This window comes from Miniopterus schreibersii (assembly GCF_964146895.1).
Source record: "Miniopterus schreibersii genome assembly, chromosome: 7".
In the NCBI taxonomy this organism is placed as follows: domain Eukaryota; kingdom Metazoa; phylum Chordata; class Mammalia; order Chiroptera; family Miniopteridae; genus Miniopterus; species Miniopterus schreibersii.
In genome coordinates, this window is record NC_138108.1 from 51,972,413 (window position 1) to 51,998,347 (window position 25,935).

The window sequence follows — 25,935 nt, forward strand, 5'->3', positions numbered from 1 at the left end:
CAATATAATGATTTGTGCAAATACTGTGCAAAACAATTACTACAATAAGTTTAATTAAGATCAGTCACCACATGTAATTATTATTTTTTCCTGTGATGAGAACTTTTAAGATTTACTCTCTTAGCAACTTCTAAATATGCAATACAGTGTTGTTAACCATAGTTACACAAAGTTTCTTGAAAAAATTTCTTGAAACAACACTACTGTAATGATGAAATGTGCTCTGATATTTTCTCTTTTATAAAAAACACTAATTCCCATCCACAAAATTGGTTCCATCATCCACTAGTGAGTTGTGACCTGCTGTTTGAAAAACTGATGTAGTTCTCTGCATTTTTCAAAGAGGATTTGAGGCCCAGAAATGTGACGTGATTTCCCTAGATCCCATTGTCAGCAGGCAAATGATTTCCTAACTGTTAGCTCCATTTTCTGACTCTATTATACAATTTGGCTTTGTCAGCTTTATAAATAAAATGGATAGGTTTGTAAATTTCGTCCCTTGGGAAAAAAGTATCTGTTGATAGTTTTCTGTTTCTTGACATTTAGTTTGTTTCTTCCTCTACAAGTCTTGTTTTACACTAAGGTTAAGACTCTCTAAGACCTAGTTAAGTGAAACTTTACAAGATTTTATTTGAAAAGAAAAGAACATGAAAACAGTCAAGATAATAGTGCATACTCTAAGGTTCTGAGAAACCTAATAAAAAGCCACAGAAAATGGAAAGCAGTTATCAGAGAGAGGTAATAAAAATGCACTTATGAAGTCATCCAAGAAACCGAAGGATGGTTGTGAAACCAAGAGGAAAAACCAAATCTTTCTGCTAAGCAAAAATGTCAAGGAGAGAATAGAAAGCTTTAATAACATATTCGAAATCACAGGCACTGTGTTTCATGAGTGAGGTTTAAACATAAATGGAACACATAAGATAAAAAAAGTGTACTTAAGTAATATTGCAGAATGGTGGGACATTGGGAAAGAATTTAACGGACCTATCAGACTATTAAAGATTTAATAAAATGAAAATTTGAAGTTTACTCAGCTGAACTGAATTTAGAAGCTTATAGGAATAGGTAGGGAGAAAGCGAAAGGGACTTGCTTGTACTTTTTTACATGTGTCCTCTAACATTGCTAGTAATATGAATTGTTGAAAATCCTGACAAGGTTTTCTGGATATTTTCCCTGTCAGACAAGCAGACATAGAGCACAGGAAGCACAGAAACGGCTGGAACTGGGGAAAGCAAGGATCGAGAGTCCCACGGTGGCGGAGTCAGAAGATGGTAGCATTTGATTTGGTGAAGGTGCCTTTTCTTTCTCAAGACCAGTACAGCAGGGAGCAGGGGAAATATTGCCCGTCTAACTCCCAAGCATGGCCCCAGAGCCTTATACATGGATCCACCAACAAGTATTTTTTGAAATAAATTTTTCTAATTTATTTTTACTTTTACAAATTCTACCATGATAAAACTTAATAAAATACTCATGCGAAATATTTTTAACATTTTATAAGTCAATCAAATACATACTGCAGTAGATTTTTGTTGTTGTTTAAATAGAGATCTCTCATGATTTTATTGCTGAGACTACACTCAGAAGTAAGTTTAGAAAATGGCATTACAAAAGATTGAGAGTGAGTAGTAAAACAACCACCACCACCACCGCAAAAACCAGAACAAACCCATGCAGGGCTGCTGTGCGGTGGCAGTGAAACAGATGTTTTCTTCCTGCGTGCCAGACACCATGCTATGCTCTGGAGAGAGACCATGAATAAGACCTATTTGGTCCCTGCCCTTAAGAAGTTTGTAGCCAAGCCCAGCCCGGTGACTCGGTTGCTTGGAGCGTCGCCCTGTACACCAAAAGGCTGCTGGTTCAACTCCCGGCTGGGGCACATATGGGAGGCAACCAATCGATGTTTCTCTCTGACATCAATGTCTCTCTCTCAAATCAATGAACGTATCCTTGGGTGAGGATCTTAAAAGAAGTTTGTAGCCAAGTGAGAGGTACAGGCAAATCCAAATGGTTTGATGCGTGCTGCAATAGAAGAGAGGGTCAAGGGGCCAGGGGAGGAGCGAAGAGACACCTGTCCTGGACGTGGTGCATTAGGGAAGGCTTCCTGGAGCAAATGACATCTAAGCTTAGCCTTGAGTAGGGTAAGGAGAAGTTGGCCAAAGTGTGAAGCAGACAGCTTGCTTGTTTCAAGGATTACATCATACAATGTATTTAATGTCTTTATGAAGCATAGGCCTGTCACACAATAAGCCCTCATAAATGGTGGTTTTTAATATTTTATTATTGTCAGTTATAGGCACTGGTCAGATGATACCTTTCCCATATGAAACAACATGCACGGCACAATGTTTCCATAAATATGGCTGATAGAATTCAATATTAATATTTAATTGCCTATTATTATTTAACAGGCCTGTAAAATACTAATGCTTCTCATTGTAATTCATTTTGCTTGCAGAAGAAAATTCAGAGCATGTCATATATTGTGATTCCTCCAGATAAGAAAAATATAAAATAGAATCAGAATAATAGAACTTAAAAACTATCGGAAAAATGGTGAAAGGGAATATAGTCAATATAGAGATAAGTTTGAACAGTGACAGGTGATTACTAGACTTAGTGTGGAGATCACATTGTAAGGTATATAAATGTCAAATCACTATAGCATACACCCGAAACTAATATAATATTGTATACAAAACTATACTTAAATTAAAAAATTGTTTTGGAAAGAAACTATAGAAGTTGCCTGATCCAGTCCTCTCCATAAATACAGGAGAAAACTGTACAAAGTAACAATGCTGTTGGTGAGAGGCAGAAATAAGACCAAAACACAGGTGTACCAACTAGCAGTTCAGTATAGTAGTTCCCCCTTACTCTCAGTTTCGCTTTCCAGTTTCAGTTACCCACGGTCAAGTGTGATCTGAAAATGTTAAATGGAAAATTCCAGAAATAAACAATTTATAAGTTTTAAATTGTGCTCCATTCTTAGTAGCACGATGAAATATCGAGCTCTGTCCTGCTCCGTCCCGCCTGGGACGTGAATCATTCCTTTGTCCAGTGCATCCGTGCTGTATGTGCAAGAAAATAAGATATTTTAAGAAAGAGAGAGAGACCACACTCACATAAATAGACCAACTTCTATTGCAGTATATTGTTATAATTGTTTTATTTTATTATTAACTATTGTTGTTAATCTCTTACTGTGCCTAATTTGCAAGTTAAACTTATCATAGATACGTATGTATAGGAAAAGCATAGTATATATGGGATTCAGTACTGTCTATGATTTCAGGCATCCCCTGGGGGTGTTGGAATATATGTCCCACAGATAAGGGGGAGACCACTGTTTTCATTTCTTTTATACCACATTCCCACTTATAATAGACTTTTTTCAAAGCTCTCAACTTTGATGTAAAATTGTGTTAATATTGTTACCTTGATGTTAATTTTCATTATTACCTTTAAAGTTATTATGGGTTTCATTTCTTGTTTTTCTAGTATTTTACTCATTATGAAAATCTGTGTTTTTTTCATTTCACTTGAACAATTTTGCTTTTACATTAAGAGAAAGGAATATATGTAATGCCGCTAACCATTTTCATTTTAAACCCTTAATTATTTGCAATAGATGAACGTATTTTAAACGTTATTTGTTTTTTGCTAGGCTAAGGATTCAGTCCAAGACTGTACCTCTGGCAGGAATATTAAAATATTAACTAAGGACCTGGTAAAATGTCCTGAAGTTAATAATCTAAGTGATGTTTGCCTTATAATGCACTCCCGACTGCCGCGGTGGTAATGTTCTTTTGTGCTCATTACTATTTCACAGTTATGTTCACAGGCTCTGTTTAAAGCTACATAATTAGCAAATGCTTTAGGATAAAACCACTAAAAGGTTCTTCTAGGCTATTCTTCTCTTTGCTCACTGTTTGCTCAGAAGTCTTCTATGCTTTAGCCTATTGTGCTAATATTGATTTCTTCGCCCACCTGCCAGCTCTCTTATTCTTGGGCATCTCAAAAATACCATAATCGCTTGTCATTCTCTCCGCATGGGAGCCATCCAAAGGCCCTTGGCTGCCTCTGTGGGCATCCACTGGTTAAGGATTTTTCAGCGGCCCCCTTTTCCCGCTAGGCTCTTGACCGGCTCCGCTGTGCTTTCTGAAAGGCCCACTTCCCTTTCTGCCTGGGCACCGGTGGCTGCAGGGCCGCTTTCTCATCAGGATCTCACAGCTCTAACTACTTGGGATATAACACTCGCTTCAACAACCTTTTCTCCTTTGCTCTACACCTTTTTAGTGTGGGGGGTATGGTAATAATTACAGATGATATTGTGAGTTATTGATTTCAGTCAAACCTCTCAGGGTCCCTGACAATTCTCATGATTCCAATATTAAGTGGAAGCAATTTAGTTTCCAAAGCCGGCTCCCCGCCCCCCAGCATTTCACATGTTGCTTGACAGCTGCAATCCCTTGGCTTTTGGTTGTCGAATTTGCATTCGTTTCCTTTATGGTGTGTGTGCCCATTTAAAAAACAACCACCATAATCTTATCTTTTCTGGAGAACAGGAGAAACATCATTTAGACTTGCAAATGACAAGGAAGGCAAGGGAGGCGGGCAAAGTGGTAGATAAACTGGGTTCTCCCAGTTTTATTGTTCTGGTTCTTCTCTTGCTGTACTTGCCATTGGAAACAGGAATCTCCAGTTACAGATACTTACTTATTCTTTGGCGTCTTTAAATTATATGACATCACTTATGCAAAGGCAGTTTAATGATAATTCCCATAAGTTGATCTTAAATCAAAAGGTGAGAAGAGTAGTGCCAAAGCTCAAACTTCTATTGAAATTTATAGAAATAGTCTCAGTACTCAGGAAGGCTGAATGTGTGCTGTTTTTCTTATCATTAGTTCACTGTATCTCAGATTTTTCTCCCTACTGTCTGAGAACCTTTGTATCTGATTATACAAATTTCTTTGGAAATACATTATATTTTAAGGTTTTTTTAAAATAAAATTTTTAGTGTGGAAACATTTAAACATATACAAAAATCTGTCATCACTCAGCTTCAACAATTATCATCAACTCATTAGTCAAGTTTGTTTCATCTGTACCTTTACCTACTCTCCCATGCCCATAAGGTAATTAATAGTGAGCAAATCTCCAGACATAGCATTTCATCTGTTAGTATTTCAGTGTATCTCTCTAAAATGAACAGGACTCCAAAAAGCATAGCCATACTATAATCAAGCCTAAAAACTTAACAGTATTTCCTTAATAGCATCAATTGACTAATCAATATTAAAATCTCAATTGTTTTATAATTTCTTTTTACATTTGACTTATTTAAATCTGAATCCAAATATGAGCCACATGTTACATTTGGTTGATATGTTTCTTAAATGTCTTCTAATCCACAGTTCCCCTTATTTCATTTTTTCTTGTAATTTGTTAAAGTCCTTTAAAGTTTTTAAATTTCAGTTTTGCTGATTGCATTCCCATACTGCTATTTAATATGTTTCTCCATTGGCTGAATTTCCTGTATCCTGATCAATAGGTCTAGAGATTTGATTATATTTTTTATTATTTTGGCAAGAAGTTTATGGGAATGTTATTTACTTCCACCAAGAGGCCAAAATGTCTGCTTATTTCTGTGATGTTAAATTGTTTAGAGTTCTTAACTGCTGCCACTCTGATCCATTATAAAGTTTACCATCAGTTGTTAACATAAAGTTCTTAGTATCCACTGCTGATCATGACTGAGAACCCATTATTCGATTAGGTGTTTCAAAGTGATATATGCTAACAGTGTCATTTCTTCTTCATTTATTAGGTTTTATTTAAAAATATTTATTTTGGTAAACAAATAGTAGGTAATTATTGAGCACCTATGATGTACGACTCTGCTACACAGTATAAGGGGAAGACAAAATGCATATATATCATGGACCCTGTTCCAAATAGAAATGGAAGCATTATGCTCAAAACAAGTCAAGAGCAATTATGGTATAGTAAAAGGATTAAGAAAAGAGAGATGAGCATGGGTTGGAGAATGTTTCATGGAAGATATAGGACATGTGCTGGCCAGGAAGCATTTTATGAAATAGGGGGAAGCTGAGGACATTCCAGCTGAGGGAATAGTTTGAACCATGCTGTGAGGCTAAGAGCAATAAGGGAGGAGCAGGAAAACAATCTACCTAGAAATTACACATTAGCTAGGCTAAAGTGGGACATTTGTTGGGAGTGAGAATGCTGAATTATTCAGGCCCTGGTTGGAGAAATTGACATCACCCTGCAAACTTTTTGGTATTGTTCTAAATGCACTTGGCAGACGGACTGAGTGGACTTACAGTGAAGTGGCCTATGGAAGTTCAATAATTTAGAAATTGATTTGTCATAAATAAAAGCTCATCAGAGCTTAAGAAATATAAAATTGCCTGAGTCAGATGTAAAATGTAAAGAATTACAAACTACAGAGATACTTGTGTTTCCACAGAATAAACCAGGATGTTTGAAAGAAGAGGCAGGTGCACAAGGCTTGGTGTGAAGCTGTAGCAAAGTTAAAGATGTTGAGTTTATTTTTGGAAATGCTGTATTTTGGGTGCACATACAAATAGCAGAGGCTTTAACCATTTGTTAGGATGGGATTGCAGACAAAAGGCAGAGCTGATATTGTACATTTTAGAGTCACAGAAGTGATAGGTTAACTGATAGGAGAGAATGTGCATATCAAATAATGAACATAGAAAGGCTGAGGTCAAAGAGAAAGGACAGCATTAGAGTTGCGGGTGTGGGGTGGGCAAGCGAAGCGGGAAGAGAAGGGTAGTATCCACTGGTGGAGAAGCAGGAGGGGACAGTGTATGGCCTAGGAAGGAAAGGGTTTTAAACATGAAGACGTGGTTAACAGGGTTAAGCACCACACCAAGGTCCCGGAAAGGGGAACTGAGGACTTCCTTTGGGTGTTCATGGGGGACCTCACCAGCAACACTTGAAGGACACTTGGTTTCCATACAGCATGTCTCAGGCGGAATATGGGTTATAGGAAGGAACGGTTGGGAAGCAGGAGGTCAGGACAGAAGGCACAGAGGTCGTATTCCAGGCATGGAGCTAAAAGAAGGAGGTAAATACGATGGCCAGGAGAGCAGCCGATAGGAGAACCTCAGTGTGTTTTAAAACTGAGAATCTGAATTATTTTGGTTATTTTGATATATAGGGCAAATATACTTTTAGAAAACAAACTTTGAATAGTTAAAGTGCAAAAAGAGCTTAACTAGTCATATTAATTCATCATATTTTAGGATATTTTCTTTGTTTAAAAAATTAATTTTCATTTTATGTATTACTGTAATGGGTCACACTTATATCAAATATGTGATATAAGGTATTAAATTGGGAATGCTAGTTTCTTCCTTTACTAAAAAAATCTGCATATCTCTCCATCTCCCTCCTCTCTGCTTCCTTAGCTACATATGTACATGGAACATGTAAATATTTTTATTTTGTTAGTTTCATTGGTTTCTTGCTTGCAAAGATAATACATGTTTATTATAAAAATATCCCTCAGCACAGAAAGGCTTAAAGAATAAATTTTTAAAATTCCATGAAATGATGCTATTCAGGGATAGTTAATATATTATTTTGGTAAACCTCCTTCCAAATTTATTTCTATGTGTAGATACATAGATTATATTTATTTTGTATGAGAGGGTACTGTAAATGTGGTTTTGCACCTGCTTTTTGCATCTAACGATATGTTGTGGACATTTTCTATGTCAGTGAATATAGATAAAAAGCATCCTTCTTCAGCGGCAGTTATTGTATGAAGGTACCGTGATTAATTTAAGCTGTCTCCTATTGCCAGACACTTAGGCTCTTTCCAACTTTTGTGTTTAAGCGGCACTGCAGTGAACATTCCTGTGGGTACATTTTTGTGCACTTGTCTGATTGTCTTCTTTGAATAACTTCCTGAAAGTGGGTGTGGGTCAGAGGCTACCCATGTGTTATATCGTGAATATTTACATGTTGCCCAATGTATGCTAGAAGTTCCAGTTTACTTCTACCAATAACACCTATTAGTACCTAAAAAGTTCTGTTAAATATCTTCAAAAATTTTTTTCACCCTCATTTGGGCTCATTTTTCTCACTTATAAAATAATGGGGATGAAATAACCTGTGGTTCTTAAACTTTTTAGGATCTTAGGACCATTTGAGAATTTTTAAAAAGTGTTGAACAGAAACTAGAACTGTTGTATCATATGAAACACACCTGTGCAAAAGCAGAGAAATTTTATATACTGTTTATGAGAATTCACAGATCCTTTTAAGTTAATTCAGAGTCCTTAGGATTTCACTCCTGAACCCCAGTGAAAGATCCCTGAATGAGGAGATTTTAAAGCTGCTTTCTTCTTTTAACACTAAAGCAGCACGTCTTGCACACAGAATTTCAGCATGAACTTGGAAAAACTCTGACATCTGCTTGCTACAGGGCCTAGTCTCGTTGTGATCGGAGACATCACTTGAGCGTATCTAGTTCTTAATATGAATGTCTACTTATTTCAGGTTCTGCAATGGCGAGCCCACCAGGAAGAGGTAGCAAGACTGGAAATGGAAATTTCTGCCAGAAGAAGAGAAAAGGAAGTAGAGAAAGAGAAACTGTGGAAGGAGAAGGAATTGTTAGCGAGAGAAGAGAAGAAAGAAAAGGTACAAAACTTGCAGTTGCTGCGAACGTGTGAATGAGTGTTCAGCCGCCTGACGGCTCTGGCCGATCTTGTGCTTGGCGTGGGATTCTCATGGGCAGTTCTTAGGAAGATGTGTGGGAACGACGGGGGGCCCACTTTACTTACCTGACAAGCACAGATACTTGTGATTAGAAGAGATGCTGCAGTTAGAGAAAAGACAGGTTTTGTGGCTGCTGTTAAGTCCTGTACTAAGCAGGGACATAGCAAAGACCAAGTGCACTGGGATAGCATTTTAGTTGACTGCTGTGCAGTAAGTGATGGTCAAAAACTGAGAGAAAGGCATTCTGAAAGATGGTAGAAAGACCTTTATCAGCTTGCACTAAATAAACAGTAATAAAAGGGAAAAGTAAGCTCTAAGCCAAGTTCATGGTCAACCTTTTGCAATTCTATAGGACCAAGGCATGTTTTTTATTTTATGTTCTTTTTAAAAATACTTCTTACATGTAGAAAGTATTTTTTTAAAGTACAGAAAATGATGTGATAAATGGATTACTACTCATCACCTAGCATTGAAACTGTTAACATTTTCATTCTGTTTCAGATTTATTTTATTCTACAGATAAAGTCGAAGTCCCCCTTTGAGGACGTACTCAGTACAATTTCCTTTCTTTCCTCCTCAAGGGCAATCTTGATCATGAATTTTATTTGTATCTTTCCAAGCCATCCATTGCTTTTAAAAGATTTTAATATGCAATTTGTGAATTTTACTTTTTTTCCATGAATACTATCATACTGTATCATTTTGCAGCACATACTTCTTCATTCAACCTTACATTTTTTAGCTACACCTATGTGAAAAGACAGAGGCGTAGTTCACCCCTTTTAACTACTATATGGTGTTCCACTGTAGAAGCAGGCTACCACTTATCCCTTCTCTCAGTGGCTGACATTTAAGTTTCTAAAGTTTGTTCTTGCAGCCATGCTGTGGCAGCCACCTCATGCATGTCCATGGGGCATGTGTGCATGGCTTTCTCTAAGGTACGCCTTGGAGGGGAATTTCTATGTTCTTGGATCTGTATGCTTTCAATTTCATAAGGTTTTTTATATTATTTTATAAGACATTATAACTTTTCTTTTTGACTTTTACCAATCCGATAAATGTGAACAGTGTCTCATTGTTTTAAATTGGATGCCCCTGATCACTTGTGAGATTGAAAATCTCCTCATTTATTGGGTAGTTTTCTTCATCTGTGAATTGCTTGTTTGTACTTTTTGTCCATTTGTCTATTTTTTCTTTATTAATCTGTAGAAGTTCTTTATATATTCTGGATATTACTGCTTTTTATTAGTTATATAGGTTGCAAATGTTTTCTTCCATTGGTCACTTGCCTTTATTTTATTTTATTATTTTATTTTATTTTATTTTTGTTAATCCTCGCCTCAGGATATTTTTTCCATTGATTTTTTTTTTTTTTTTAGCGAGAATGGAAGGAAAGGGGAGAGACAGAGAGAGAAACATCAATTGGTTGCCTCCCTCACATGCCCCAACCGGGGCTGGGACTGCAACTGAGGTACATGCCCTTGACCAGAATTGAACCCGTGACCCTTCACTCTGCAGGCCGATGCTCTAACCACTAGCCAAACTGGCCTGGGTGGTCAGGTCATTTGCCTTTAAATTTCCCCTGTATTGTCTGTAGTTTCATAGAAATTTTAAATGATCAAGTAATCGAAGTTATTTAACTTCTCCTTTGTGAGTTGTGCTTTCCTTTATAAACTGTGACCTGGTAGTGAGAGCATTTCTACAGAGAGCTTTTATGTTTACCTCTGCTTTGGGCCCTATGGCTCTCACTGGCCCGGGACCAGTTGGTATGTTAACTTGAGACTTGGGATCTATGCTGGGAGCTGGAGTGGGCGCTGACTCAGCACCAGCCTGGATTCTCTAATTGATCCCTTCATTCCTCTGGTCCCAAGAAAAAAGTTAGTCCCATGTCACTTTCCTTGGGGGTGGTCATAGTGTATCTAGTTCCCATTTCGTATATGGACAATTCCTGCATGACTTCTTGCTCTTTATAAGCTTGGTTCTAGCTCCTGTGTGCACAGGTGCTACAACTACTTAATAATATTAAAGGCCCTGCCACCAGCTTCTCAGACCTATCTCAGGTCCAGGCTTCCCCAAGAGTCCCTTGGCTTTGGCTTCCTCTCACTGCTCTTTGAGATCCATTTATTTTTGGCACAGTAACATTGCTGTGTGTGTGTGTGTGTGTGTGTAGTTGTTGTGTTATAGTTTGTCCAAAATGTTTATGTGTTTCAAGTGGGAAAGGAGATTTCTGTGTTAACTCAGACATACTCACCAGAGTTCTGGCTACCTTTCTATATACTAACCAAAAATCCAAACTCTATTTATTTTACCTATGTTGGTGACAAATTTTAGTAGTTCAACATTTAACACTAGCTTGGAAGAAAAGCTCTTATAGGCAGTTCCCCTGACTCCAGACTGGTTGCTTTGTTAGCTGGTGCTGTTTTTCCCATCTACTGTTTCACCTTCCTGGTTCTCTCTTCTCATAAGAGAGCAGCATCAGAGATAGAGAAACTGTGTGTAAAAGCCCACCTCAGGGTTTCTGAACAATAGATATCTTTATCCTAATTCTTCCCAGTGACTTGTCTTTTATGGAATAATACCATCTTTTGTTGGAATAACATTTTGATTTGTACTCAGTGCCAAAGTTTACCCTGGTAGGTGCCTATCTCCTTTGAAATCTACCTTTAAATTATTAGATCACTTTTTTGTGTTCTTTAAAACTCTAGTTGAACATAATATTCAGTTTTCATGGTTTTATCCAACTCCGGGAAAGTTTTGATTTATAAGCTGTTAGGAGATAATGGTAATATTTCAGAAGCATCTCTCCACTTTGGAAATTATTGTCACCATAAAATCAAAAGATGATGCCTTTCTATAAACTATCCCTAGGAGCTGTTGTAAGAAACAAAATTACTGTGCTAGATGAACCTTAAAACGCTTGATGTGTAATATTGGTCTCAGCATCACCTTTTCACGAGATGCAGCTCTTCGGGTGGCTTGAGTAATATAAAGATTGCTTTGCATCACAGCGTTTTAGGAGGTTTGTTGCTGCGTGATGCCTGGAGTTTTATAGAATCTAAGGCAAGGAAAATTTTAGCCTTGTTCCCGAAATGGAGATTTCAGCCAAGGCTCGCTTAAAAAAGAGACCTATCCCTTCCTCGGTCTGGCATGTCACAAGTCTCTCCCAGTTTTAGCCAACTCCTAAAGCAGCATTGAAACCACCACATGGTATGACTGAGGGATGGGGAGCATTATCAGGACAGTCAGAATTAACTCCACAGCCATGTGACCTTCAGCCTGACCTCAGAGACATTTCTGGGGAGGAATCTATCATGTTGTGATCTCTTAGCCTCAAGCGACATCCCATCAATAAATACCAAGAGACCCAGACCCCTGTAGAACCTTGGCACTTGGGTGCTCCTTATTGTCTTCAGATGACCTGGCAGATACTCAGAATTAGATACATCTTGCAAGTAGATAACCAGGGAAGAAGAGAGAGAGTCTAAAACAAAATACAATAGACTGTCATAAACAGAATGCAGGCTGGAGGCCTGGAGCAGTACTGCTTCTCAGGAGATTCAGGAAGCTCTGACCTGGGAGAGAATCCACGGTACCTTCCCAATTCAGATCAAAGCCATCCTCTCAGCCTGGGGATCTGCGGTTCTTAGGAGAGCAATTCATTATGAAACCATAAAAATCTCTTCTCCAGTGTTCCTTGATCTATTAATATACTGATCTAAAAAACTAAGAATGGGGCTTGGCCTTCTCAGAAGAAGCCAGCTTGAGCATCAACCTATTACCCAGGAGATTATGGTTCGATTCCCGGTCAGGGCACATGCCCAGGTTTCAGGCTCGATCCCCAGCAGGGGACGTGCAGGAGGCAGCCAATCAATGACTCTCTCTCATCATTGATGTTTCTATTTCTCTTTCCCTCTCCCTTCCGCTCTCTCTGAAATCAATAAAAACATTAAAAAATATATTTTAATAAAATAATAAAAAAGCTAAGAGTGGGGGAAAAAAGGTCAACACAGAAGAATGATAAAAACCAAATTCCCAGACTTTAAACTCTGCTTCTTCAGGATTGTTGAGACATAAAGGGGCCAGTAAGTAACGCCTGTGATAGGCAGGCTTCAGGGATGGGCCCCGAGATTTCCTGCCTCTGTGAGATACATGCCCCATATAGTTGCCACGGATTGGGTTCTAGTGTAAGGCACAGACAGCCTGAGAAAGGGGGAGGTGCCTGGGTGGGCGTGACCTAAGCATCAGCCCTTTAAAAGCAGAGTTTTCTCTGGCTACTCACAGGAGGGGTTGTCAGAGATTTGAAACATGAAAAGAACATGACCCACCATTCTTGGTTTAAAGATTGAGGAAGTCACATGGCAAGGAATGTGGGCAGCTTCGAGAAGCTGAGAGTGAGCCTGGCTGACAGCCAGAAGGGACATGAGAGTCTATAGCCTGTGCTGTAGCTCCACAACCGTAAGGAACGAATCCTGCCAAGAACGAGAATGAGCAGAGTTTTCTCTAAAGCATCCAGGTGAAAACTCAGTTTTCTTAACACCTAGATTTCAGCCTTGTGACCTAAAAGTAAAATGCTGCCAAAACAAACGCCTAATATGTGGAAATGGCTTTAAAATTGGGAACTGGGGAGAGGCTGGAAGAATCTGAGGAACATGATTGAAGAAAGACTAGAATGCCTTGAATTGTTAATAGAAATATAGAACTTAGAGACGTGTCTGTGAGGGCTCAGAAGGAGCCAGTAAACATATTATTGGAAACTAGCGATAGGAGGATCACTATAGTGTGGTGGCAGAAAGCCTCAGGATGTTTTCTCCGGCAGTTAGGTAGAAAACACTCCTGAGTAATGGACTTCACATGTGATGAACTAAAAATGATTTCTAGAGTGTGTATACTTTCTATCTATTCTCAATCTATTCAGTATAATTTATGTACCATTAATATGCTGACTAATACCAATTAGTATCTCCAGTCTAGACTTCTCTCTTGAACTGCAAACTCACACATCCCACCGCCTCAAATCTGATAGGCCCAAAATGTATTCTTGTTTTACCTCCAAACCTCCTCTAGAGCTAAGAGACTGTTGCTGACAGCATAGAACAGAGAAAAAGGCTGAGTGTGCTAATATAAAACCCTTTGTTATAACCTCAGAAAGACAAAAAGATCAGAGTATTCAGTCACATAAAAGACCCTTCCAGGAAATTAAGGGTGTTTCTCACAGAGCTTCTCATACTAGAGGGCCTTCAGGAAGTTTAAGGACAGTTTTTTCTCGGCCACCTCAACAGGAAGCTAAAGAGAGAAGGAATTATCTCAAAAACACCTGTGGGGGTGGCGTTTGTGGGATGGAGTGAATCCCCATAAACCGCAACAGCTCACTTGGTTCTTGAGAAAATTTTACTAGAAACACTGATTTCTGATAAAACAAAACAATTTTTTTTGGTCTGAAACATTGCCAGCTTCGACTGAAAGGGACTGAAAAACTATGAAATGAAAGAAGGCTCATGGGCCCCCAAATTCTATTGGCAAGAAGCAGGCTACATTCCCAATACTTCCAGCCTTGAATGAAACCCAGCCATTTGGTTCAGGAAGAGCTTCTCCTCACTGCCCACCACCTTACACATACGATAGAATAGTTACGGCAGCTCCTAGTAAGACAGATTGACAGTAAGACTGTGTATAATTCCAGAGAGGTCATTAAAGGTCCAAGTAGGATGACCATTCCTCATTAATTCATTTATTCACCTATTCAATAAGTATGCACCAAGTGCCTTTAATATGGCACATAGTACACCCAGTCCTTCATGCAACTGGGAAGAGGTCCCTCCACTCAAACAAAAATTGCCCCCTTTCTAGTATCTTTTTTTCTTTTTAAATACATCTTTATTGATTTCAGAGAGAGGAAGGGAGAGGAAGAGAGAGACAAAAAACATCAACATTGAAAGAGTCCTCATTGATCGGCTGCCTCCTACACTCCCCTGACTGGGAATCGAACCGTGATCTCCTGTATCATAGATTGAGGCTCAACCGCTGAGCCCCTCCCGGCTGGGCCTGGTATCTTTTTAAAGGATGAGTTTGCCTGCTCTCCCACAAAGATAATATGCAAATCTTGGTTAGGTCAGTAGACGCTCTCAATACAGAAGGATTAATACAGAAGGATTTCTTTTAGCTTCAAACTTTATAAATAGAACAAAAGGGTTAATAGAGAAAAACTAAAAATATAAAATGGATTGAGCTATATGGAGTTTGCAATTAGTTAAATTAAGCATAACTACATACAGTAAATTAACTATATCTGCACATATGCATAATATGTACAGGTGTGTATATCTGTGTATGTACACTTACACACATAATTACTTTGTGACTCTCCTGACTCTCTCAGTGGGGATTGATGAAGGTTGAGCTTGGGGTGGTTAGCATAGTATTTTTGCCTTCAGTCATTTATGGCCAGATCCCCTCCTCTCTTATTTCCTGGTCTTGCATCATCAAACCATACTTTGGGCATCTATGCTCACACTGGCCCATGCTGGTGTGATTGCTTCCTAGTGTGAATTCTCTTATGCCAAAAAAGGTTATTCATTTTGCCCCATTTGATCAAAATTTAGACCTTAGAATATAAACTTTTTGCACTGACTCCAATAAGGTTCATCAACTCTCTTTTTACTATTTTTTTTCTTTTTGTTTGGGCCTTTGATTGCTATTGTGTTTGTGCACCATAGGAACCGCAGGATATGAAACTGTCCTCTGCAATTTCCTTCAAATACTTCTGACTAATTGCCTTTCATTTCCAGGAGTGAATGTTCTGCTGTTGCAGGGGGAGGGTGACATAGATCTTGGGGACTTAGGTAGTGGGAAAAAGGACCTTTAAAACAGCACTGCCTGGAAAACATCCCCTGGCAGAAAGGGCCTTCAGAAATGGCATCTTCTGGACCAGATCCTGGTCTGTTTCTTCCAACTCCTTCCCCTCACTTTGCTTCTTCTAAACCTTGAGTAAAGTAAAGGTATGTGTGTATGTGAGAGGGAGACAGAAACAGAGAGACAGAGACAGAGAGACAGAGAGATATCTAACTGGAACCCATTTAGACTAAAATGACTCAAGATATAAATATTAGCAATTTATGTAATATAGCACTGGGGACCAACTGAATTGTGAACAGAAACAGAAACACTGTGGTAGTACTCAGTAATGCAGCGACACTCAATGATCTAAAATGGCCTTATAGCACTTTTTTACATTTTCATAAAATGGAGAATATGGAATATAAGAGCTCTCATAGACTCCTTAGACCCTGAAAGCATGTCTGTGAACCTCTCTGAACAGTTTGACCCTTGCTCTAACATCCACCCACCCAACTCTCTCACTGTAAGCATCCTCATTGCAAAGGAACCACCTGAGACTGCATTGAAGTGTCCCCATCTGGCTGAGGACCAACCTGTTGAATTACTTCCTACCCTTGGGTCTTGAGGTTCTCTGAATTACTAACTCCTAGAAATGTGATCTTCCAGTCCAAGTTTGACAGGGTGATTTTTTAAAAAAATTATTGGTGTCTTTACTTGGGAATCTGATGAAATACCCCAAACATGGGAGCTATACAATCTAATGAGAAAATTAACTATCAGAATTTTATAATGATCCAAAGCAGAAGATAATGTATATCTTATATAGAAATGATTCCAAAGACAGACTGGGGGTTCATGCTTTATTTTCTGAATAAGGAATATCAGTCCTCTGAATAATATTGTATGAGTAAAAAAATTAGTGCATTATGGGAGGTTCAGTTATCCAGAAGATCATATAATTTTAAATATTCATGATGTTTCATGTTTTGCTATTAAAATTTGAACATGAATGTTAACATAAGCTTATTAATGAACTGATTCAAATCCCATACCCATGACTTGACCTATTGTCATGAATAGAAGGCTCTACCTTTCAAATCAGAACTATTTAAATAACCTCTTCATCTTCTAATTAATTTCTCTGACTCCTCCTTTTTCATTCCCACGCTCCCCTTCCAGTGTATTTTCCATACAACAGTCACAGTGATGTTTTAAAAAGTCACATCAGATATGCCACTCCCTGCACTATACTCAGGTCTCTTGGATCTCACATCCTACCCATTTTCCCCCTCACTCATCCTGCTCCAGCCTTCAGCCCCCTTCGTCCTCCTTGAGCATCCTAGCACATGTCTCCTCAGCCTTTTGCACTGGCTGTTCCCTCTGCCTGGAATTCTTCTCTCCCAGATCTGCATCATTCACTCTCTTACCTCATTCAGGGTCTCACTCAAATGTCATCAGAGAGAAATTTCAACCTCTATTACCAAACTTAAAACAGCATCTTCCTCCCCTGTCTGCCCATTTACCCAACTTATTTATTTATTTTTTGCAACTTATTTATTTATTTTTTGCATCCACCTGGCATGTATCTATCTGTTGACTACTTTCTCTTCCTCTTTTAGAACATAAGCACCATTAGAAAGGGGGATATGTCTGTGTTCTTTATTGCTTTATCTGCAGTGCCTGGCACAAGGCCCTCAATAAATACTGGTTGCATGAATGAATTTAATGAACAAACAGTATATACTCTTCCTTGTTATTGAGGTATAGAGGAAAGTTTGCCAAAATAGGAGGCCCTAACAAGGTGGGCGACCTTGGGCAAGCTATGCAGGCTCTATGAGATTTTGCCCCCTCATTTGTAAAATGAGATATTTGGATTGAATGATTGCTAAAATCAACGCAGCTCTAAGAAATCAGGATTGAATTACTCTGAGGTTTGATTACTTTTCACTTTTCACTCTGCCTGACATTTCGGGCTGTGAAATACAACATCCTCAGTATATATACTCCCTTCTTAATGAATAGTGAAAAGAGAGAAATTAAACAAGATTATAGACAAATTCATTTTAGCAATATCAACATATGACATGATCATTGTGTAATATTTCAATGCCCCTGCTGAAAACAGACCTTACTCCTAAAGAAGACATCAGAGTTATTTTTTAATCCGCCTGGCATTTCAATTAAGAGGGAGATAACTAATGTGTTTATCCCATTTCTTGGCTCATCATGTTCTAAGGACCCAAGACTACATCACAGCAGAAAACAGCTATTACCCATTTGAGTAGGCAGCTCTGTTATGGAAAAATGCTCACATAAGTGAGCAAATTAAACACCACCTACAAGAGATTCATGTTATTTACTTATGCGTACAGACATCACCTACCCCCAAATAATTTATAATAAAAGCACTAGTACTGTCGTGCTGGGTGTCCTCCCCTTGGGTCATATCTATTCTCCATTGTGCGCTGTGATCAGGGAGTCATCCTCCATGGTTCCCTTACCCGCTGGCTTCTGGTTGAGTTCAGTCAAAGTGAAACATTGGAAATGTGGACAAAGGAAGACAGTGAGGTTGGGAGCATTGTTTCCCCAGCTCCTTGCCCTGCAAAAATGTGCTGACTAGCCGTGTTCCCCACCCAAGGTCTCAGGTGGCCCTCCTGTCAGGTGGTCCTCCCCACACCACCTCCTCTGACTCTGGTCTATGGCTCTAAAGCAGCCAGACGACTGAATAGCCTCCTGTGATTGCCCTGAATTCCAACCCTCCCTTGTCAATGGTCGTCCTATTACATTCTTCTGGGTTTATCGTAATTTTGAGTGTGCCATCTGTTTCCTATTTGGAATTATTAAAATAGAAAATCAGTAAGAGACTGAGAGACAAAAAATTAAGAAAAGGAATAGACTTATGTCCACAAACCAAGACTAAAAAAGGATGCTATATTTGAACATGGTTAAAGTTAAAAGGAAGCATTTAGCTCTTATTTGCTAATAATAGACAACATCCCAGCACATTGGGAGCTGGCAGCATGTGTTGCGGGAGGGAGGCAAACCACCCAGTGGATAACATTTTCAGTAGAAATTTTATAGAAGAGTCTAAATCAATCCTCATATGATATTGCATCAACCTATATAAGGCTTTTGGCATAAAGTTAAATCATAGTTCTGTGAAACTTTTCTATAGAAAGTGAAAGTAATGTCACATGCAAGGTAATAAAAAGTGAAAATATTATATATGGGATGTACAGTATTCTTGTCATCTGACTAGATACAGGAATAGAATTTGGAAACTTCAAGAATGAGTAATAGTCATGTCCCTTAGATGTTCCTTCTAAATATTGATTTTTCTTGGCCAGACTTTTAAAAAACATACTTTTGTAGTTATAAAAGTATTTTATGTTCATTGTGGGTAGTTTGGAAAATACAAATGAACACACAAAATACAATAAAAATCACCCCAAATCCTAAACCACTACCAAAAGAAAATTATTAACACTATCTTTTTTTTTTTTTTTTTTTTAAATATATCTTTATTGATTTCAGAGAGAGGAGAGGAGAGGGAGAGAGAGAGATAGAAACATCAATGATGAGAGTCATTGATTGGCTGCAGCCCGCAACCTGGGCATGTGCCCTGACCGGGAATCAAACCCCGATCGCCTGGATCCTAAGTCGACGCTCAACCGCTGAGCCACGCCTGGCCGGGCAAACACTATCTTTATATTCTTTTTCCTGTACACAGGACGTTAACTAGAATCATACTGCAGACGTTATTTTTAACCTAATTTTTCCCCACTTATCAATATATCTTATATATTTTCCCCTGTTTTCCTACCACATAATTTTTAGTGGTTTGCATAGTGTTTTATTATGTGAAGTGTTGCATTTAACCAATTTCTTATTTTGGGGTGTTATATTATTTCCGATTTTTTACCATTTTATGGCTGTAATGAACATATTTGCATATGTCCCTGCTTATTAATTCTCATTTTATTTCTTACTTCTTAGGACTTTTGCTAGTTCTTTTCTTTTTAAATTTTTATTTTTATTTTTCAGTTATAGTAGACATACAATATTATATTAGTTTCAGGTGTACAACCCAGTGATTATATATTAATATAACTTACAAAGTGATCACGCTGATAAATCTATTACCCATCTGACACCATAAATAGTCATTACAATATTATTGACTACATTTCTTATGCTATACCTTACATTCTCATGACTACTCTGTAACTACCAATTTATACTTCTTAATCCCTTCACCTTTTTCACCCATCCTCCCAACTCCCCTCCCATCTGGGAATGTCAAAATGTTCTCTGTGTCCATGAGGCTGTTTCTATTCTGCTTGTTTATTTTGCTTTTCAGATTCCACATATAAGTGAAATCATATGGCATTTGTCTTTCTCTGTCTGACTTATTTCACTCAGCACAATACCCTCTCGGCCCATCCATGTGGTTGCATATGGCAAGATTTCATTCATCTTTATGGCTGAGTCATATTCCATTGTATATATGCATCACTTCTCCTTAATCCATTCATCTGTTGATGGACACTTGAGTTCCTTCCATATCTTGGCTATTGTAAATAATGCTACAATGAGCATATGGATGTATATGTTTTTTCAATTTAGTAGTTTGTTTTCTGATAAATACCCAAAAGTAGAATTGCTGGGTCCTTCTTTGTCTCTTGTGATAACCTTTGTTTTAAAATCTATTTTATCTGTATCTATTTTATCTGCATAAGTATTGCTTCATTTTCATTTCCATTCTCATGAAATATATTTTTCCATCCCTTTACTTTTAGCCTGTATGTGCCCTTAGATCTGAAGTTGAGTCTCTTATAGACAGCACATGTAAGGGTCTTGTTTTCTTATCCATTCAGCCACCCTATGTCTTTTGATTGGAGCACTTAATCCACTTGAGCTTAAAGTAATTGTTGATAGGTATGGATTTATTGCCATTTTATTATTCACATTTTTTATCTTTTTTCTTCTTCTTAAAGAAGACGGTTTAGCATTTCTTGTAATACTACTTTGGTGGTGATGAACTCCTTTAGCTTTTTCTTATCTGGAAAGCTCTTTATCTGTCCTTCAATTCCAAATGATAGTTTTGCTAAGTAGAATAATCTTGGTTGTAGGTTCCTGGTTTTCATCACTTCAAATATTTCTTGCCAACCCCTTCTGGCCTGAAATGTTTCTGTTGAGAAATCAGCTAACAGTCTTATGAGAGCTCTCTTGTAGATAACTAACTGCGTTTCTCTTGCTGCTTTTAAGAGTCTCTCTTTGTCTTTAATCTTTGGCATTTTAATTATGATATGTCTTGATATGGGCCTCTTTGGGTTCATTTTGTTTGGGACTCTCTGTGGTTCCTGGACTTGTGTGTCTTTTTCCTTTACCAGGTTAAGAAAGTTTTCAGTCATTATTTCAAGTAGGTTCTTGATCCCCTGCTTTCTCTCTTTTCCTTCTGATACCCCCTATGGTGCTTGATGTTGTTCCAGAGTTATCTAAACTGCAAATTACGGAAAAGATAACATTGGGTGAAAGATTTTGAGGATGGAAGTGACTACATCCATCTTTAGCACAATCTAGCTTCCATGGACAATTTGACTTATAGAAGTACCACGTCCCAGTGCTCTGATGGGATTAAATGCACCCACATGACTAAGTGAATTGGCCCACTGATGGTCTATTGTCATTGTCTTTCTAAATGCTTTATTAATAATTTTGGATGTATATGAGTTGATATAAGAAAAATATTGTGTGAAATGTTTTTTCATATTGTTTCCCACTAGATTAGTTTGGCAAATGTATATCTTGCACTTGTTATCTACAAGGTGTAATACCAGATAAAAAGAAATACTACAATATAAGGCATGTTTCTTACCTTCCAGTTCACACAAATGTGTGAAAAAAATGATGTGGAGAAATATAGATGATTATCAAATGATTGTATGACAGAAAAGTCATACTTCAATTGGTATTGATTTAATGTGATCTAAATAAAACAAATAGAAAACTTTAGAGTTAAAAAATGCTGTTCTATTAAGAGGTCCTGTTGTATTTCTATATGTAACAACATTTTTTTTTTTAAAAAAAAGTCTTTATTGACTTCAAAGAGAGGGAGAGGGAGAGAAAGAGATGGAAACATCAATGATGAGAGAGTCATTGATTGGCTGCCTCCTGCACAGCCCCTACTGGGGATCGAGCATGGAACCCGGGCATGTGCCCTGACCGGGAATTGAACCGTGTCCTCCTGGATCTTAGGTCAATACTCAACCACTGAGCCACGCTGGCCAGGCACAACATCACTTTTTTGTGTGGAGGTATATATTCCAAGTTAAAAGTAGAAAAGAGCCTTTAAGATGTAAAAAAAAAATAAATAAATAAGCCAGGTAAATCAGAATCAAGAAAAAATAAAATTTGCTTTATCTCAGTGGTTTATGAGGAAAGGCACTGGATATTTTGAACTTGGTATTTAATATATTTTTGTGTATCTGGTTAAAAATTATGACCTCCTCCTGAATAAGTCATTAAAGCCTTTGAAATAATGATCTGGGAGCAAGGTACAGAAGTCTGTTTGTTGAAGGATCAATATTATACAGATTGCTTGAAATCAAAGACCAAACTGTTTTCCTAGTAATGTTTTAGTATTAACTTTCTGCTTTCTAAGTTTAAACAAGAAATTCATATTTCATGCTGAGTTATAATAATTCTTGGACTAAAGGAGTAAAAAAATATAATTTAATGGTTGTGTAATATTAGTCCAAGTTTTTAAAAATTAAACTCTGATGTACTCTGATACCATAAACATCATGTTTTTAATGTGAAACAAATTATTTGGAAGGTTTCAAAAGTAAGATGAGATATAAAATTGATCTTAAACCCCTGAAAAGATAGCATAGCATTTTGTTGACTTATAAATCTCTATAGGGAATAGTTTCTTTGGTTTATTTACACTTTTACCGGCTTAACTTTACCAAAGTGAGCAAAATGTAGAACTATGAATGTGGAACATTCGATACAAATCAGAGATAATAGGAGATGTGGAACAATAGGGCCTGTATGGTTTTCAGAAAAGCAAGCTTTCTCTAACAACCTCAGCTGGAAATCAAGAGAGAAGCTTTAAATTCAATTCTTATCACTTGCACTAACTTTCTGATCCCCCTATCAAGGATCACTCAAGAATTCTAAAAAGCAATGTGTTTAAAATCTGTCTCTACAAATGCCCCAAAGGGCTAGTTAAATACACTTAGCCTTAACTTTAGTTTGAGGTTTGTAAAGCCAATAATTCTTGACACACACTTCCTGTTCCTATTAATTGACAAAAAGTGAATGGACCTGTCCTTAGGGAAGTGTTTAGTTCAGACTTTATCATCCTGCAAATAAAATTGCTGGCCTAGTTCCCATCCATAAGTTTGTTATTCTCGGACCAGAGACCAGAAGAAGCTTTCACTCAACTAACGGTGATCAATTAAGCCTTATTATGTGTCAGACATGATACAAGGTACTAGGGATAAAAAGATGAATAATGCAGATCAATAAGGAAAGTGCTATGCTAAGGATACATAAATAGTGCCTTAGAAGGTAAACCTAGCTATGTCTGGAGGAGAGGGGGAGGGAGGAAGGAATGCTAAAATTGAATATTAGGTGGATAGTAGGGTTTTAGCAGGCACCAGGACAGGGGAGAGCTTGCCAGGCATATAGTAAATGCCCACATATATCAGTAACAATCCAGTGGCAGAACCTTATGAAAAAGAGTTAAGGTAATACAAGATAGGACAAAGAGTGGAAAGTAATAAACCTTAATCAAAGGTCATTGGTGTGTCAAGGATGCAGCTAACGTTTTTACTGGAGGGTTCAGAGGAAGATGCAGGAAGGAGATGGCCTTTGTTCTGGTCTTACAGGTAGAGTAAAATTGGCAAGTGGAGGAGGGAAGTAAAGCTATTCTAGTTGAGAAAAATATGCAAAAGGCAGTTAAGCATGCAAGTGCATGGCCACCTTCTCTCTTCTATTTCCATTCTTACTCTAGAGACCTTGGCCCTGTAGCATCTAATACCACTTTAAGTGGATGTCTCCCTTATTTAGACCTCCAGCTCTGAATCCTCCTTTGAGCCACCCGTCTATACCTCTGGATGTTTATATGGAATCTCCACTGAAAGGTCTTACAGTTACGTCAACTGTTTAATGCTCATGTCTTTTTTTTAAAACCTGTTATTCTTCCAATCTTCCATCTCAGTATTGGTACCATCATCCAACCAGTGGCTGTAGCAAAAATCTAGGCGTCATCCTTGATTCCTTTTTTTTCAGCCTTCATATCCAATCCCTCAGCAAGTATGAGACTCCACTCAAAAGCACATCAGGTTTGAACACTTTCATTTCCTGTGCGTGATCTTAGCCGAGAGGCCGAGAAGTGATCTCACTTTGTTTCCTGAGTCCACGTGATCAACACTTTATTCCATCTGGTCTCCTTGTTTCTCCTCTGCTCCTCTGCTATCCATTCGTCATTCAATAGCCAGAGCTATCTTTTACAAATGTCAGCCAGATCAAGCCACTTCTTGCTTTAAACACTTCGATAGCTTTTCCTTGTTTCTAGAACTAAATCCTTGCCTAATATCTAGTCCCTATCTAGCTTGCCGATCTCACCTCCAGTCTTAGCTCACACCACCTGCTCCAGCTGCACTGGCTCTGCCCAGTTCTGAACGTGTGCAGGGTCCTTCCCACAGTGCGGTTGCACCTAATTCCCACTTCCTGCAGTGGGAGGATCTCCCTTCATCTCTTCCCATGGTTGTCTCACTCATTGTTCAAGTTTTGATCCGAATGTCATTAAAAATATGCCATCTAATAGTTCTACCTACATTTTTCTAAATCATCACCATACATATTTCCTTCTTAGAACTTAATGCATAATATTCTGTTCATTCATTTATCTCTCTTTGTAGAAAGTCCCAGCTCAATGAGGCAGAGGCCTTATTTCTCTTTAAACCCCATATCCCAAGTGTGTAGCACAGCATCTGGCTTAAAGCATGTGCTCAATAAACATTTGTTGAACAAATGAATGCCAAAGTCAGTAATGCCTTAAGACTACAGATAAGGATTGATACAATCAAATACATGAATCCATTATGTAAAATAAGGATCAAAAAGGATCATTTGTTTTGATCCTTTGGAAGTCACTGGTAAGAGTAGTGAATTTGGCCTGGCCAGTGTGGCTCAGAGGTTGAGCATTGACCTAGGATCCAGGAGATCTCAGTTTGATTCCTGGTCAGGGCACATGCCTGGGTTTCGGCCTCGATCCCCAGTGGGGGGTGAGCAGGAGGCAGCAGATCAATGACTTTCTCATCATTGATGTTTCTCTCTCCCTCTCCCTTCCTCTCTCTGAAATCAATGAAGATATATTTAAAAAAAAAAAAAGTAATGAATTTGGAGTAAAAGACATGTAGGAATGCCATAGGTGAGGAGTAAAATAGATGTTAAATTGGAGAAGAGTAAGTATTATAAGTTGCTTGACTGAAGAGTGAACAATGAAGGGTGCGTTGCTACAGTCTTGGGCGTCTAAAGAAAGTTCTTTTAGGTTTTAGTTAATTGGTGAGATTTATGTATATTTCCATGTGAAGAAAAGGTAGCAACAAAGACCAGAGGGCTGAAGGTACAGCAGGGAGAGAGGTAGATGATAAAGTACAGTTATGAAGAAGATGGAATTGGGGACTAGGATCTGGAGCCCAGGTGAGGGATGTCTTGGACAGAAGGAAGGACACCCCTTCCTTTGAGGGGCAGGACATCAAGGAAAGCATCTGTTAGAGTCTCCCTTTTCTATGATAAAAAGTGAAGAAGTAGAGGCTGCTATAGAGCTGAACACAGTAAACAGGTTTTGGAATATTACCAAGAGAAATTGAGAGGCACTGGCCAGGAATTCATAAAGGAATAATGATTGTCAGTGAAGATTCAGTTGAAACCATGACTATGGTACCAGTTTCTATGGTTGTGGAATTCATTCATCAATCAAATGTTTGTTAGGTATATGCTATGTTCTCTATACTTTCATTGCTGTTGGAAGTGACAAGGTAAATAAATCACAGTTTCTGCCATCTAGTGGGGGAGAGAAACAAGTGTACTAATTAGCCAAGCCTTGTGATGAGGGCTATAGTAGAGGATCAATGGTTATAATTAAAGATTTCAGAACTGAACTGTTCTTGATGGTGATAGAATCCCAGAGGAGGAGGTGGCTCCCTGGAATAGAGGAAGTCATGGGACTGTGAGATTTGCAGGTGGGACGGGCACTCGGACAGACACTGAAGTTGCTTAGGAAGGTGGGAGGAGTTGTTTTGGAC

At 38.2% G+C, this 25,935-nt stretch overlaps 1 protein-coding gene across 2 annotated transcripts in view; it reads left to right on the forward strand.

Annotated features, from left to right (window-relative positions):
• CCDC148 (coiled-coil domain containing 148) overlaps nt 1–25,935 on the forward strand; it is a 194,854-nt gene that overhangs the window by 119,835 nt on the left and 49,084 nt on the right. For both annotated transcript variants that reach the window (XM_081142586.1, XM_081142587.1), the window contains one exon: nt 8,561–8,701. In XM_081142586.1, coding sequence (XP_080998712.1) covers nt 8,561–8,701 — 141 coding nt within the window. The remainder of the gene's footprint in view (nt 1–8,560; nt 8,702–25,935) is intronic.